The 16,871-nt window shown below is 42.1% G+C and overlaps 1 protein-coding gene across 3 annotated transcripts in view; it reads right to left on the bottom strand.

Annotated features, from left to right (window-relative positions):
* The window catches only part of NBAS (NBAS subunit of NRZ tethering complex), a 376,509-nt gene that overhangs the window by 202,090 nt on the left and 157,548 nt on the right, over positions 1 to 16,871 (bottom strand). For all 3 annotated transcript variants that reach the window (XM_058668260.1, XM_058668259.1, XM_058668261.1), the window contains 3 exons: positions 13,876 to 13,989; positions 9,994 to 10,151; positions 9,413 to 9,502 (listed from right to left, as the gene is read on the bottom strand). In XM_058668260.1, the coding sequence (XP_058524243.1) occupies positions 9,413 to 9,502; positions 9,994 to 10,151; positions 13,876 to 13,989 (362 nt within the window). The remainder of the gene's footprint in view (positions 1 to 9,412; positions 9,503 to 9,993; positions 10,152 to 13,875; positions 13,990 to 16,871) is intronic.

Here is a 16,871-nt window from a genome sequence, read left to right as displayed (position 1 = left end):
CAGCCAGAGCTGGATCAGGCCAAAGCCAAGAAATCCATCCAGGTGTCCCACAAGAGTGGCAGGGTTCCTAGCACGTGGGCCATCACGTGCTGCCTCCAAGGGAGCAAGAAGCTGGGTCAGAGGCGCGGACTAACCGGGACTTAATCCAGGCACTCCAATGTGCGATGATGGCTTAACGCACTACGCCAATGTCTAAAGCAGCAAATATTAACAAGCAGACCACGAACAATCAGAACAGCTGCAGCTCAAGAGCCCTCAAGAAGATAGAGACAGCTGAAGAAGGCAGAAGGCAGGCATACTGATTGTGACAAGGCAACACTAGCCAAAGAAAGGCAGAGGAGGTGCATTCTCAGGGGAGCGTTGTAGGATTTTGTACAGATCCCAATTCTGACCAGAGTTGGGTGCAGAGCAGAATATACATACATGCATACATACATACATACATACATACACACACCCCAAGACCAGAGGGGAAATAGCACCATTCTGAGGATGCCTGATCCAGCACAAACACCACACCTCCCCACAAAACCAGAAGGGAGATAGTGCCATTCTGGGGGTGCCTGGCCCAGCGAGGAGAGATAGCTATCTTTTTTTTTTAAAGATGTATTCATTTTATTACAAAGTCAGATATACAGAGAGGAGGAGAGACAGAGAGGAAGATCTTCTGTCCGATGATTCACTCCCCAAGTGAGCCGCAACGGCCCGTGCCGCGCCGATCCGAAGCCAGGAACCAGGAACCTCTTCCAGGTCTCCCACATGAGTGCAGGGTCCCAAAGCTTTGGGCCGTTCTCGACTGCTTTCCCAGGCCACAAGCAGGGAGCTGGATGGGAAGTGGAGCTGCTGGGACTAGAACCGGCGCCCATATGGGATCCCGGTGCGTTCAAGGCGAGGACTTTAGCTGCTAGGCCATGGTGCCACCGGGCCCGAGAGATAGCTATCTTTAAATCAGGAGACTGTGGTGGCTGTTGCTGTGTGCCTGGTTCTGAGTGAGTATGAGACCAAGTGATTTTTATCAAAAGATAAATTCGTCCCCACTGTCAGAGTCTGGGCTGGTGACATAGCAGGGCATGACAGCACCATCCCATCTAGAACTACGAGGCACCACACAACCACACCCAGCTCCAGGCTCCTGAGTGCCAGCTGCCACAGATAGCTGTGCTGGAAGTGCCTCTGCTCTCCCAGTGGGCAGGGCAGGCTTTCAGGGCTCAGTGCATGCCCATCACCCTGTCATGAAGTGAGTCTCGCACATAAAACCCTTGTGGGAAATCTGTGACCACACACGAGTGTCTGGCGTCGAACATGTCTGGCACCAGAAACTAAGAGATCCTTGTCTGCCCCTGGGGGATCACTGCAGGGTCCTGTGCTCATACACAGCACTGCACAGATCTTTTATGTGGTACAAGGGCTGGTGTGGTAGGGGCTGTAGCCCGAGGGTTAACCCTGAGTTGATCACCTTGAAAGAAACAAGGTGAGGCTGTGATCCACTAACAGTCACGACCACTGCTGCCCCTGTGCTGACTAAAGAGGAGTCACCACGTCCAACTTGGATGTCACCCATAACACTGACCAGAATACGCTGAGCACACACCCTAGACAACCACTGAGGGAGCCATCAGTACACTACACCTCAGAGGCATAAAGATTAAAAACCAGTAAGTGCACTCAGAAATGCCAAAAAATGATGACAGAGTTTGGTGGCACGGTACTAAGCTGGGCCTCTGCCAGCAGCACAAACATTCCATCTGGGTGCTGCTTTGAGTACTGGCTGCCCCAATTCCAATCCAACTCCCTGATAACATGTCCAAAAAAACAGTGAAAGATGGTCCCCAAGTGTTTGGGCCCTTGCACCAACATGAAAACCTGGAGGAAGCTACAGGCACTGGGCTTTTGAGCACTTCAGCTCCAGCCATTGTGGCTATTTGGAAAATAAACCAGTCAATAGGAGACCTCTCTCTTTATCTCTTCTTTTCTCTCTGGAAATCTGCCTTTTAAATAAAAATAAACGGATCTTAAAAAACAAAAAATAGATTGCTAAATTTAAAAAGTATAGAGGCAGAAATGAAATAATTATACTTAGTGACGTAAGCCACTCCGAAAAAGGTAAATATCATGGTTCTCCTTTATCAATGGTAACTAAAACACAGATTGCAAAATATGAAATCTGCATGAGCTGACATTTTGAGATCTGATTACAGTTTACAGTTTTTGTCTATGCCCTTGAAGAACAGCAGAGTTTTATCCCACTGTCTAGTTGTTAAAAAAGTGCTCACGTTTACCAGCATGGGAGAAATGCAAATAAAAATCAAGGTAAGATTTCATCTCATCATCAGCTTGAATAAATATCATCTGAAGATCAAAAAGCAATAAATGCTGACAAGGTTGTGGGGGAAAACTTACTCTAATCCACTGTTGATGGGAATGTGAACTAATACAACTATTACATTTCTCAGAGACCTGACTATAGATCTACCATCTCACTCATTCATTCTACTTCTGGGAATATACCAAAATGAAGTGAAATCTGCATGTGAGAAATTATTTGTACATTCACATTTGCCACAGCTCAGTTCACAATAGCTAAGATATGGAATCAACTCAGAAGTCCATGAATGTGAATGACACCAAAGAAAATATGAAATACTTCTCAGCCATGAAGAGAAACACTATCTCTTGCAACAAAATGAATGTAACTGGATATAACTTTGCTTCATGAAATCAGTCAGTACCAAAAAGACAAATAAGAGGTCTTCTCTGACATGTGGTAACACATAAAAAATGGAGGAATAAAATGGTCACTTCGAGAAAACACTGTCATTTTGAGCCTGTGTTCACACACAAGTAAAAATGTGATCTTATGGTCTTTTTACTTGTTTACTGCTATGATTATTGGCCAACTAAATCTATAAAATGAATTAAAATTAAAACAAATACTAAGGAGCAGGAATAGGAGAAGCACTAGGGAGAAGCAAGAGAGGGAGGAAAACACGACGCCTTCCTCAACTGTAACTATGGAATGCATAACATTTGTCCTCTGTAAATTAATAAAAATATTAGAAACTTAAACAAGGAAAAATGTTGTTATAAATTGAGACACTATATTCAAATAAAACCCCAATAAAATAATTGTATCTGGATTTTTTTTACAGGTCAATAATAAGGCAAAAAATCTAGGAAAATATCTGAATGGCATTTTCACCAAAAGAGGTACAAGAATGATCAAAAAATACACAGAAAAGTGCTCTTTACTGTTGCGCAGTTGATATATGAATATCAAAATCACAGTTAGCCAGCATACATAATGTCATTATGGAGTAGGCATGAGGGCTCAATTGGCTAATCTTTAAATTATAAGCACCAGAATCCCATAAGGATTCCAGTTATGTCCTGCTGGCCCAGCTTCCCATCCAGCTCCCTGCTCGTGGCCAGGGAAAGCAGTGGAGGACAGCCCAAAGCCTTGGGACTCTGCACCCACAAGGGAGACTGAAGAAATCCTTGTTATCCTGGCTTCAAATTAGTTCAGCTCCTAAAGTTGGGGCCATTTGGAGAGTGAACTAACAGACAAAAACTTTGTCTCTCCTTTGTGTAAATCTGCCTTTCCAATGAAAAAAATAGATCTTTTTTTTAAAAAGAAATGCATTAATCAGGAAAGATAATCAAAACTTATGAACAGGGCATTTAGGCTAATTGTTTAGACAACTGTATCATTCACTGAATATGGATTCAATTACTAGCTCTGATTCCTGACTGCTTTCCCCCTGTCATTTGAGAGGCAACAGATGTGGCTCAGAGGATGGTTCCCTAATCCCCACAGGGGAGATACGGAGGGCGTCTACAGCCAGTAGCTGTGACCCTAGCCCTGTCCTAGCCATGGCAGGCATTCTGAGTGTGACTAAGCAGGTAGGAACTCTCGTTCTCTGCTTTGCAAAACAAATAAATGTGAAGATAGTTAATAAAAAACGATTGCTAGAAAAATGTTCAGCTACTTCAGAAAATAGTTTAGCAGTCTCTGCAAGTGTTAGATATAAAAACGCCACCCAACACAGAAATCCTACTCCTGCGTGCCAACATTTGAAAGAGATTAAAACATGTTTCTATGCAAATAATTATACATAAATGTTCACAACAATGATATTGATGACAACTAAGAGCTAAAAGCAATCCAAATGTCCATTAATTGGTGAGCAGAAAAAGAAAATACTGTTTATCACATTGAAATATAGCTTCTATTTTGCTTTTATTTAAATATTTCTAAACAATCTCTTCATAAATTCAAAGCTCTATGTTCAAGTTTTAAACATTAATTAGTCCAGTCATATAAATCCATATCGACTTAAAATGTTCATACCAACTTTTCCCATAGTGAAAATGATTTTTTAATGGGAACTTTGTATACAATATATTTCTAATTAGATTTATCTAGGGAAAACACCATTGGCTAAGTGATATAACTAATACCGTGCTAACAAAATGTTAATAGACTCTAAGTCATGGGATACTGTTTCATTTAAAATGCATAATAACTAACATTAATGGGAAACAAGAAATCTGCAATTCTGGTATTCACAAGGCTGTGTTTCAGTCTGTGTTTTATACACAGACAACAGCAATATCCTCAAAATTGCAGGAAGTACTTGTAATGCTGTAAATGCTACTAAATAGCAATTATATCTCTATTTTGCTTAGATATATAAATAAAGTCATTTCACAACTGAAGTAATGAAAATCTTAAGCATTAAGCAGATTACACACAGTTAGCTCTCATTTATGCACCATAATTTAATGTAGCTATTATATCTACTGTTAATGTTCAACACATGGCATTAAATCTAAGCACTATATTTTAATCTAATAACAACAGCGATAACATTCTGAAATGTGCTTCATGAAAAAAGTGATAATACATTCTTAGAGGAATAGAATTAGCTCTTCATGAGCTGGTTGGAACAGGACAAGTGAAGACAGGAAAGATTCTAAGGAGAGGTGGTCGGGAGCAAACTGCAAAACTTGACGGAAAAATCACAGCAAGGTCTACTTGAAAAAAATCCCCACATGGCCAGGTGGACACTCTCTCACTCAGGCTGACAAACTTTGTAATTCTAAAAACAGGAAATAGAAAATCCAAGAGTCGGGCCCGGCACCATGGCCTAGCGGCTAAAGTCCTCGCCTTGAATGCGCCGGAATCCCATATGGGCGCCGGTTCTAATCCCAGCAGCTCCACTGCCCATTCAGTTCCCTGCTTGTGGCCTGGGAAAGCAGTCGAGGATGGCCCAAAGCCTTAGGTTCCCGCACCCATGTGGGAGACCTGGAAGAGGTTCCTGGTTCCTAACTTCGGATTGGCGCAGCACTGGCCGTTGCACTCACTTGGGGAGTGAATCATCGGACGGAAGATCTTCCTCTCTGTCTCTCCTCTCTGTTTATCTGACTTTGTGATAAAATAAATCTTTAAAAAAAAAAAATCCAAGAGTCACAAAGGCCTCTCAGGACAGAGATCCAGAATACACTGATGGAGGTGAGCTCAGCACAGGACCACTGACCAGAGCAAGGATAAGATCCCGGTTCATGACTGGATCTCAGCACTCTGCACACCATACACTGAGGAGCTAATGAGGATTTTTTTTTTTTATTTGCCATGATTTATTGATTCATTAATAACTGATAGAATGCAAGGTGCGCATTTGCTGTTTGTAGTTATATGTTTCATAATTACCCAGTTTTCTATTTATCTTCCACTATACTTAACCCTTGGAGTTTTCAACCGAGTATCCAGTTATCCTCAGTAGTTCATTGTAAAATTTTTCACACTCAGAGACATTGGAAAAACATGATACAGAAAATATATCAGACGGTGGTCACAGAAGGTGACTGGGAACTCGCATTTACTTTTAACATATTGGTTACTCATTACTATGTCAATTAATTCCATAATGATGTAAATTTTTGCTGATGGTATGTTGGAGCTTTCAATTGACTGGGATGATACTCTGCTGGCTCTGTCTTCAGACCAGAGAGGGTATACCTAAGAAGCCGTTGAACTTGACTGGACAATAAGATGCTGGACTCTATGTTTGGTATACGCTTGCAATGGGGGAATCTCAACTGAACTTGAGCTGTGGTTATGCAACAAGGTGGAGGAATCCACCATGGTGGGGGGGTTTGGGGAAGGGTGGGGAGAACCCAAGTATCTATGTAATTGTGTCACATAATACAATGTAATTACTGAAGTTAAATAATAAACAATTAAAAAAAAAAAAAAGACTGCAATGAACATTGAGATTCACCAAAAAAAAAAAAGTAATAAGTGAGACTGATTGATGTCTAAAGATATAAATAGATAGCTTTCCATAATGAGGATTTTTTTTAATTTTTTAGGCTAAAATCTACTTCCCAAGTTATTTTTGTTTACCAAGACTAATCATTATGTACTGGGTGTTTTCAAATGAGCTTTATGAAATCTTTATACGCAGTCACTATGCGACAGTAAGCCTTTAAAGGGAATATAAAGATAAATGACTTCCCTTCAACTACCACACGACACACATCCATACCACCAACCACTTTAACAGAATGACACGAAAACTGAGGGAGCAAATAGAGAACTCAACAAAAACTCATTAAAGACTATACTTTGGGTGGAAAGGGTAAGAGATTACAAGAGCACCAAACAGAAGAGAGAAGGTGAGGAGAATCCTGTAAAAGCAATGGTGGAGACAATCTACTCAGGGACAGCCAAGAAGTTCCTAACTATGACACAAGGCATGACCGGAAATGACGCTCCAGAGACAGGCAGAGGACAGATGGGCCCGGACACAGTAGAGGGGTGAGAGCCAGCCTTCAGGTAAGGAAGATAGCATAAAAACCAGCAAGTCTCTAGCAACCCTGAAAGATAACCCTTAACACAGAGACCACTTAGGAACTGCTCTGAATACCAAGGACGAAACTCTGAATGTTTTCACATTCAATGGCAAAAAAATCTAATGGTTGCTAATAGGGGAAAATACAAGTCAAAACAGCCCAAGCAGGTGGGCAGTGTGGCAATGCAGGTGAGGCTGCCACTCCTCCACCCTGTGTCTGAGTCCCTCTGTTTCCATTCAATTTCCTGCTCGTGTGCACCCTAGGAAGCAGCACACGATGATGGTGGAGAGTACTTCATCCCTGAAACACGGGTACGAGGGCCAGATAGAGCTTTTGGCTCCTGATCTCCAAGGCTGGATCAGCCCGAGCTGTGGCAGGGATTTGGCCAGTGATCCAACAGCTACAAGACCACCCCTCTCTCTTTCTCCTTCCCCTCTAAATCTCTCTCATCACCTCTGTTGACTCCTAAGGAAATAAAACTTAAAAAAAAAAGCATGCCAAAGACAGTGCATGTGCACCGGTCCAGCCACTGTAAAATGCCATGCGTCCACCTGGAGGGAAAGCAGCGACAAGCCTACCCTGCGTGCAGGGCCCCAAACACAACCCTCCACCAACTGCCTGTCCTTCAGGACTGGGAGATCCAGTCAGTCATTAACCTCATAGGAGCTAATTAAACTAAAATTCAACACAATTTTGCAGGCATATTGCTTATTGCTATACCTGAGTCATCAATGCAGGATAAATTTGCCAGACTTCACAGCAGGAAAGTCACATGACAAATCAGAGGTTCCCTAGTCACTTAGCAGTAAAGCGCAGGAAAACATTTATGTTCAATATATACTCACAAAATTGAATGTTAATACAGAAGAGTTGTGCAAATGAGTAGCTATACATATCCCACTCTTGAGGAAAAAAATATCTTTGTCCCAACTCATGCAGATTCCATAAAGGAGGCTCTGTACCAGAGCTGAAAGCCCTACATGGTACCTGAGCACTGATGCATTTTCAAGATGGATACAACTAAAAACAAAATTTTAAAAATTCAAGGTTAAATATGGATCACTTTATTACAACAAAGCCTATCAAAATGGTGACATTAAAAAAAATGAACTTCGCACACTGAAAGTGAGGGTAACCATTTGACAGATCACCAGAAAACCCATATTTAGAGAGCATGATTAGCTTTTAATTTATCTAACTAAAATGTCAGAAAAGGGATCGTCTTTGATCTAAAAATTTCCATTTCTGTGTTGCTAGAAACAGGGAAAGTTGCCTGCCATGCAGGCAACATTGACAAGCCTCTTTTCTGTCTCAGGATAAGCTTTTCTCACATAAGTCCATACTTAATGTGATCAGCATCTCTCTTCAAATATAACCATCTCAATAACAATTGGAAAGAAGGAAATCAAAACCACAGGCAGACATTACAACATGCTTACAAGGTACACTATAGAAAACTACCACCAAAGTACTGGCACTGCAATAATTACCTAATTTTTTTATGCTAATGTTGAAAGCCTAATTAGGTGGCCCGGTGGGTTAAGTCCAACCTGCAACACAGGAAGGTTGAGTCTCAACTGCTCCACTTTCAATCCAGCTCCTTGCTAAACCATCAGTGAAAGCAGCAGACAACAGCCTATCCAGAAGAACTAGACGGTGTTCCAGGCTCAGGGCTGCAGCCTGGTCACACACAGGCGAATGCAGGCATTTCAGGAATGGCCAGCAGATGCAATCTCTCTCTCTCCATAAATGACTTTCTGTCTGGCTCTCTCTCTATATCTCTGCTTTCAAATAAATGAGTATTTTAAAAAGACATAAAGTGTAATTGGTAAATCACAACAGAAACTCATTTGACATCTTCTATGTAAGTTGCATAAATACTTACTGGATAATCACATTGCTAGTGCTAAGTATATGCCCAAGAGAAAGAGATGCCACTGTGTGACAAACATGCAAAGTGATGGCAGCATTACATTTGTGGTCAAAATTGAGAACAAATTAGCATCAGTCAAAAACTAAAATGGATAAACTATTACATGTAGTTCAATTCATTTCTAGACACCAATAAAAATGAGTATAATTCATAGTATCACAGCTGACACAAACATAGGGAAATTATTTTTGAGAATGTAAATAGGAAAGACTAAAATTAAAAATCAAACAAACTGTCATATTGGGAAGTATATAGTAGGTATGAATTATTAAAAGCAAAAATCTCAACTATGTGCTTATCAGGATTGTTGAGCACAGCAGCAATCATTGGAAAGAAAGAAGTGTTGGAAAACATCAGGGGACAGACTATGAAGAAACAGGGTCATGCTCCATTTCTTGGTCTGGTGGAAGTAACAGACAACTTGTGGCAATTCATTAAACTGGACACTTGTGTGAACTTCTCTCCATGAAGGTTAGGCTTCACGCACAAAAACACACAAACAAAACCCCTCACAAGTGAGCTGTGCTTCTCAGCCTCTCATTCCACTCATGGCCACCACCAACCTCCCCTGCCCCTCATCCCAATCCCTCTCCTTCCATACTTCCCTCCCTCTTCCAACCTTACCTCTTGTAGTGATCTACTAAGTAATGCTGAAGCACCTGATGTTTCCCCTCCTTCAGGATGGATCTGGAAATTCACTCGTTGATAAAGAATCTGAAATGAGAACAGCTGACATCAGGACTTCAGGAGGTTCCAACAGTTTCAGAGGTGGGAATCAACTGTGAAAAGCCTGGCAAGCAAGGAAATGAATGCTGAGGGGATGAAACTCAACTCCAGAATCTCCTTCTCAAACACCTCCTCCCCTGTGCATGTCAACTCTGTGACTTTTGGGAGTGACAGCATCTCCCCAACTCCCGAGTGGCTAAAAGAACAGAACTACCGCTGGCTTTCACACCTACAGTTCCCCACAGGTGCCAATTTTCCCTACTTCATTCAGTGATTTATTTCCCAATATTATTTTGTTTTTCTCAAGCCCTTTCTTCCTTGTGTTAATAAATCTAATAGCGTTTATTTTATTTCCTAGTATCTTTAAATTCCTTTCACATAAATAACAATCCCTTTTCCCTAAGAATTCTGTTATCATCCAACCACGGAACAAAATGCACTTCAAGCACATCAGAACTCATCTGAGTGGCAGCACTTACTTCTGTCTGCAGAGAGCTGCCTGCTGCCAACAGCAGCTCAATGCTGCTTGGCGGGCAGTGCGTCAAAGCGAAAGCCATGAGCTCCTGGCGTGTAGCCAAGTCCCGGTAGCCTTCTGATTGTCCCAACTGGCTGCAAACATCCCAACTCTTAGGATAACCTAGAGAATAGGTAATAAAAACAGAACAAAAACACTCAAAAATCAGATTTTCAGGGAAAAAAAATACCCAATCTAAGAAGAAAATTGAAACTGCTCCTGCTCAGGGTTATGGTACCAAAGAAAAAGCACAGTTATTAGTGATACTTTAATGTGTACATAAAAGCAGAAAGACACAATAACCTAATACAAAAACATGAGGGGACTTCAGATAACTTTTTTTTTAAAGATTTATTTTTATTGGAAGGACAGATTCACAGAGAAAAGGAGACAGATAGAAAGATCTTCCATCCATAGGTTCACACCGAAATGGTTAAAATGGCCAGAACTATGCCAATCCAAAGCCAAGAGTCGGGATTAACAAGCTTCTTGAAGGTCCTTGAAGGTGTAAGAGCCTAAGGCTTTAGGCAATCCTCTACTGATTTCCCTGGCTACAAACAGGGAGCTCGATGGGAAGTAGCGCAGCAAGGATAAGAACCAGCGGCCATATGGGATTCTGGCACTTGGAAGGAAGATTACCCAATTGAGCCATCGAGCTGGCCCTTGGAACAACTACTGTAACAGACTCTATTAAATCACAGACTTACAATCAATATACAAATTGATGACGCTTTGATGTTGAATAAAACTGTGACTGAATTCAAACAACTCAAGGCTATGTCCAAGCTGCTACCAAGCTCTAGTTTTCATACTTTCTTTATCACTACAAAGGACAAAGAAAATAACATCTTCCTCTTTGGTCATTGACAGGGTAACATAACATTTCTATTGAAAAGTAAGATGTGGGACCAGCACAGTGCCTAAACCCTTGTCTTGCATGTGCAAGGATTCCATATGGACACCAGTTTGTATCCTGGCTGCTCCTCTTCCCTTCCAGCTCCCTGCTTGTGGCCTGGAACAGCAGTCCAGGACAGCCCAAAGCCTTGGGATCCTGCACCTGCGTGGGAGACCCAGAAGAAGCTCCAGGTTCCTGGCTTCAGATAGGCTCAGCTCCAGTTATTGCAGCCACTTGGGGAGTGAACCAAAGGATGGAAGATTTTTCTCTCTATCCCTGCTTCTCTCTGTAAAATCTGACTTTCCAATGAAAAACAACAAATCTTTCTTAAAAAAAACTAAGTTATAAGCAGAAAAATGATGGAAAAAGAAGTGTGACAGGAAACTGCATGTCACCTTTCTCTTGCTACAAGAGAACATACTCCCAAGGACAGTGCTGCAAGCACAGTAAATCCTGACTCCCAGCAGGCATTTTTTTCCATGCAATGTTATATCCTGGATTTCTAAAATATATTTAAAATATATTTTTATTCATATTCAAAGGAGTTCCAGCTCGAAAGTAGGTCATTTTTGTAAACGTAATGGTCTTAGGCAAGAACAATTTCTCCAATTAGAAAAATACTTTTCAGGTTGCTATTCTTTCAGGAACAAAATTATCTGAAAGCCCTTTACGTAAATTAATTTTAATTAATACAGTAATGCTGTTTAGAGGATCATAACCATTCTGAATCTGACTGTGTCAACACCACATGGTTCATATTACAGACTATAGCTTTAAAAAAAACTGGAAAGGTAGATTTAAAGGAAGGAAGAAAGGATGAGAGAGAGAGAGAGAGAGAGAGAGAGAGAGAGAGAGAGAGAATGAGAATGAATCTTTCACCTATTGCTTCACTTTCCAAATGGCTGCAACAGTCAGAGCTGAGCTAATACACAGCCAGGAGCCAGGAACTTCTTCCAGGCCTCTCACTGGAATGCAGGGCCCCAAGGCTTTAGGCCATCCTTCTCTGCTTTCCAAGGCCACAAGCAGGGAACAGGATTGGAAGAGGAGCAACCAGGACACAAAGCAGTACCCATATGGTGACCCTCACTGGTGACCATGGACTGCACTCAGCAAGAGCCCTAGATCCCATTAGGATTCATTCAGGTAGCGTCGCCCTCACCCCGCCCCACCATTCCCCCTGATAATTTGGCTTAGCCAACTGAGCCACCTAGCAGAATCCTAGAAATCTCTTTTTGAAATCGATTTCCAAATGCTAAGGTTGTAGACTGCTGAATTACGTTCTGGAGCTTTAAATGTTGTCATAGAGGCTCTGAGGCTGTGAAATTCAAATAGAAGCTGAGTAGTGCTGAAGTGTGCTGAGTGACAGATGAATGAAGAAAATAGTGTGTTAAGAAATTGATAAACAGTACTAGGATGATAAGGAACAGTATTAGGGAGCAGTATTAAGAAATAGTTCGATAGTAAATTAATGTCTAGCAACAAAGAAAATAAAGTTAATGACAAAAACACAAATACTAAAAGATAACATTAGGTGATTATAGAGATTAAGGTCGGGGATAGCATAAAATAAGTGACTAGTAATAAGCTAATTATAACAAACATGTAGATGTTAAGAGAGCAATTAGTACAGAGTCATATAAGTGATGGTAATTAGAACATAGGATAAATGACATTAGAGTGATGTTGACTGATCGACTGTTAAGCTGATCGCTAACACCGGCTTCTGCGATGAAAGCTGCGCTTGCTGCAAAGGGAATTAAGGTAAAGTCAGGACAGGCTTCAAACAGGACTCAGACAGACCAGGTCTAAGTTTCAGTCCCAAGGACTGAGGCACCCACTTCCCCAAAGTGGGCCACCACACACCCTAGACAGAGCCAACCAATCAGGGGAGACTTAGAAAAGTCCTAGTCTTCAGGTGGCCATGGCAATAGAGGCTGACCACTGGGCTAGTCACGGAGAAGAGACTGACCACCAAAGTGGTCACGAGCGATAGAAACCGACCAATCACAATATTACCTGTGTTTGTTCATGGAGTTGATGGCCCATTCCTGGAATTATAGTCAAAACCCTATTTGAACTAAGTAAAATGTATGAGCGGGGTCCTTGTCAAGACTCCACTACACTGAGACTTGGACCCTAGTGCGCTAGCCATAAAGCTCCTTTGCTTTTGCATTATCTCGTGTGGAACTCCTCTGTTCAAGGCGGTGGGATAAATTCCGGACCCAACAAGACCAGCAGAATGGCAGCAAAGCACAATGTACATTCAAAGGGTGCACATCACGTAAGTACACAGCTGCCAAGGTTATGGTGACATGAAACACTGCACTTTAAATAGTCACTATTAAGGTAAGGATACTGGGTACTGATGTGTATAGGACTTAATACTTTAGAGACAACAAAAAGATAGTTTAATACAGAGCCCCTGGTAAGATGACATCACTTCCTGTCTCAACAGGGAAACATGTTCTTTAAATGAGAAATTATTCAACATTACATTTACTTATCCTTCAGAGACTTGAATTTGAATTTCAGTATGGAAAATCTTAGCATTGGAAATGATCCTAAATTCTTCTTATTAGTTTAGTAAGAACTATGCTGCTTATTTTTTTAAAAATCAAAAAATACAAATATTCCCATTTTAGCTACACAACTGTAGGTGTTCCAAAAAGTTCTACCTTTCTTTTTCGTAACAAATGCATGAAACTGATTAGAATTTTTACTCTTAAAATTATGGGAGCCTTTTATTGAGAAGTGGAAAAAATTTTCAGATAAAATGTAACATCTGAACTCATTAAAATATGTTAATAAACAAGCCTGCATATTTGTCAGTGCACATAACTATCTCAAGCCAAAATGTGGCTGGGTGACCAATCAGGCCAACTGACCTCAGGACAGGCCTCATTCATCAGCATGGGGGATGCCGGCCCAGTGCCAAGCAAGCTGCCTTCTCACCTGAGGCCATCAGCTCCTGGCAGTGCATACTGGCTGCTTTATAGTCCTGGAAACGAAGGGCTTGCTCTGCTAAAAGGATGAGAACCTGTCCACGCCTTTCCTCTGGGTCTTCACCTGTAAGAACACAGAAACGACTTCAGGACTACGGCAGCAGTGATTGATAAAATAGCTCATTAAACAGAGAAGAAACTGATTTTGAAATGATGAAGAGGATAATAGGTCACAGCAATTTTGCCCTTTCAATCTACTTACTAAGCATGGAATTAGCCCTCAGCCTCTCAAGAGATCAAGAATTAATATCAGGTCCTAATTAAAATTTCTAAACCAGAAAGTTCAAAATTAGAGTGGCTCACCGACCTCCAGAGCTGTCCCAGCACTGCTAAGCTAACAGAGAAGAAATCCACACTTCCTACAGAAGACAAATTAGAAAAGGGGTCAGACCTGCGGCCCAGCAACTATAGCCAGCGCCTATGACACCAGCAGGTCATTTGGGGGCTGGGTCAAGTTCCAGTTGCTCCAATCCAATCTACCTTCCTGCAAACACACATGGTAAAGCAGCAGAAGATGGTCCAAGCCCTTGGCACCTGCACCCAAGTCAAAGACACAGAAGAAACTCCTGGCTTCAGATCTCCCAGCTCCAAGCATTGCAGCCCTTCAAGGAGTGAATCTGCAGATGGAAGATTCTTTCTCTCTCCCCCTCTTTTCCCTTTCTCTCTCTCTTCCCTTTTCAAATAAATAAATAAAATGGAACAGTGGGTCTGGTGCGATAGTCTAGTGGCTAAACCTTTGCCTTGCATGTGCCAGGAACCCACATGGGTGCCAATTTGTATCCCAGTCGCTCTACTTCCCATCCAGCTCCCTACCTCTAGCCTGAGAAGGCAGTGGAGGATGGGCCAAAGCCTTGGAACCCTGCACCTGCATGGGAGATCCACAGGAAGCTCCTGGCTCCTGGCTCAAGGGTTCAGATTGGCTCAGCCCAGCCATTGCAGTCATTTGGGGAATGAACCAGCGGACAGAAGATCTATCTATCTCTCAATAAATTTGCTTTTCTAATAAAAATACAAAAATCTTTCAGAAAAAGAAAAGCAGAATAGTGAGTAGAAGATTAAGTGAAAGAATGAAGAAAAGGTAGCACTAACATGTCTATTCTTTTTTTTTTTTTAAAGATTTTTTATTATTATTGGAAAGCCGGATATCCAGAGAAGAGGAGAGACAGAGAGGAAGATCTTCCATCCAATGTTCCACTCCCCAAGTGAGCCGCAACGGGCTGGTATGCGTCGATCTGATGCCAGGAACCAGGAACCTCTTCCGGGTCTCCCATGCGGGTGCAGGGTCCCAAAGCTTTAGGTCGTCCTCGACTGCTTTCCCAGGCCACAAGCAGGGAGCTGAATGGGAAGTGGAGCTGCCGGGATTAGAACCGGCGCCCATATGGGATCCCGGGGCTTTCAAGGCGATGACTTTAGCTGCTAGGCCACGCCGCCGGGCCCTAACATGTCTATTCTAAAAAATTCCACTAGCATATAGGAACGAGGACACAAGTGTTATCAAAAAGTGAGAAAGACTAATACCTTGAAAAAACTCCAGATGAGCTCAGCTGAACTCAGAGAGACTGATTTTGGGCAGGTCCTCAAATCTAGTTTCAGAATCAATTCTGTTTGGTCAGTTTAGCCACAATCGCCAACCCTCCAGGTACAGGCTCACACTGTGTATGCTCACAATCCCAACCGTCCCTGGTGACCCTGGACTGTATTCAGCTATAGACCTATATATGGCTAAGATTTGTTTAGGCAGTAACCCTCAACCAGCCCCACCTTGACTCCTGATAATTATTCAGCTCAGCAACAATTCCCCCTCCTCTTCCCCTCAGGAATGAATTCCCCACATGTCTGCGATGTTTGGAACTGAACATATTAAGTGATTAAATGAGTTCCCATTACGCTGAGGCAGCTCCATAAGCTGGGCCAGGTTGCTACTTAAGGAAACCTCAGTGGAAACAGTAAAATGAAAATTAAGCTTAACTAATTAGAAATGTCCCACTTATCCCAAACTAATGAGCAGTTGAATCAGAAACCACCACCTAATGTCAAACGGGGTGTCTAGCAGGCAAATAGACACTAGGGACTAAGGGAAAAGCTACTAGAACCTTCAACAAGGATGGAATCTAGAACCCTGCTCTCCAACCAGGGCCACCTAAGACCACTCTGGTGCAGACTAAAGTGTCCTAGTAAGACTGGAACTCAGCCCAGCTAGAGAAATCTACTTTACAACACAGAGAGCCCGAAGGCACACAACTTCCCAGAAGTAACAAAAGACACTTTTCAAGAGAAAACAAAGTCTGATAATAAATATACATTCTACACATATCATTGGAGCTGACCAACAAAGAGAAGTAAATGAATCTCAAAGACATGGTTTTTATTGTGGTCATGGCAGCAGTGGTTTTAAATTAATTAACTTACTGAGAGAGAAAGAAAGAAAGTGATAAAAAGAGACAGGGAGTTGGCATTTGCTGGCATACTTTCCAAATGCTTGCAACGGTCATGGGCAGAACCAGGAGCTTGGAGCCAAGAACTCTGTCCAGGTCTCCCATTTCCATGACAGGTGCCCAATACCTTGAGCCACCACACCTGCTCGCTCTGAGGGTCTGCATTAGCAAGAAGCTGCAGTCAATAACTGAAGCCACAAAGAAAATCCAGGCACTCTCATTTACCAAGTGGTTATCTTAATCACCAGACTAAATCTGTGCCCCAAAGAAGCAGTTTTGAATTTAGGCCTAAATACCACAGTCCAGAGTGAAAGACACAGAATAGGTTAACTTCTCTCTGCTGCCTCCCTCTCCAAATGTCCACATAGATCAGGTCAGGGCCAGGTTGAAGCCACTGGCCACAGAGGCTCCCTACGCTGCAGTATCGATGTCCCAAACAGCAGCTCAGCCACTGAGCCCCCAAACACCTGCCCCAACTGATCTTTTGATAATGCCATGCTAGACTGCAATA

The sequence above is a fragment of the Ochotona princeps genome, chromosome 8 (genome assembly GCF_030435755.1).
Source record: "Ochotona princeps isolate mOchPri1 chromosome 8, mOchPri1.hap1, whole genome shotgun sequence".
In the NCBI taxonomy this organism is placed as follows: Eukaryota; Metazoa; Chordata; class Mammalia; order Lagomorpha; family Ochotonidae; genus Ochotona; species Ochotona princeps.
This window is presented reverse-complemented; position numbering and strand designations above follow the sequence as displayed.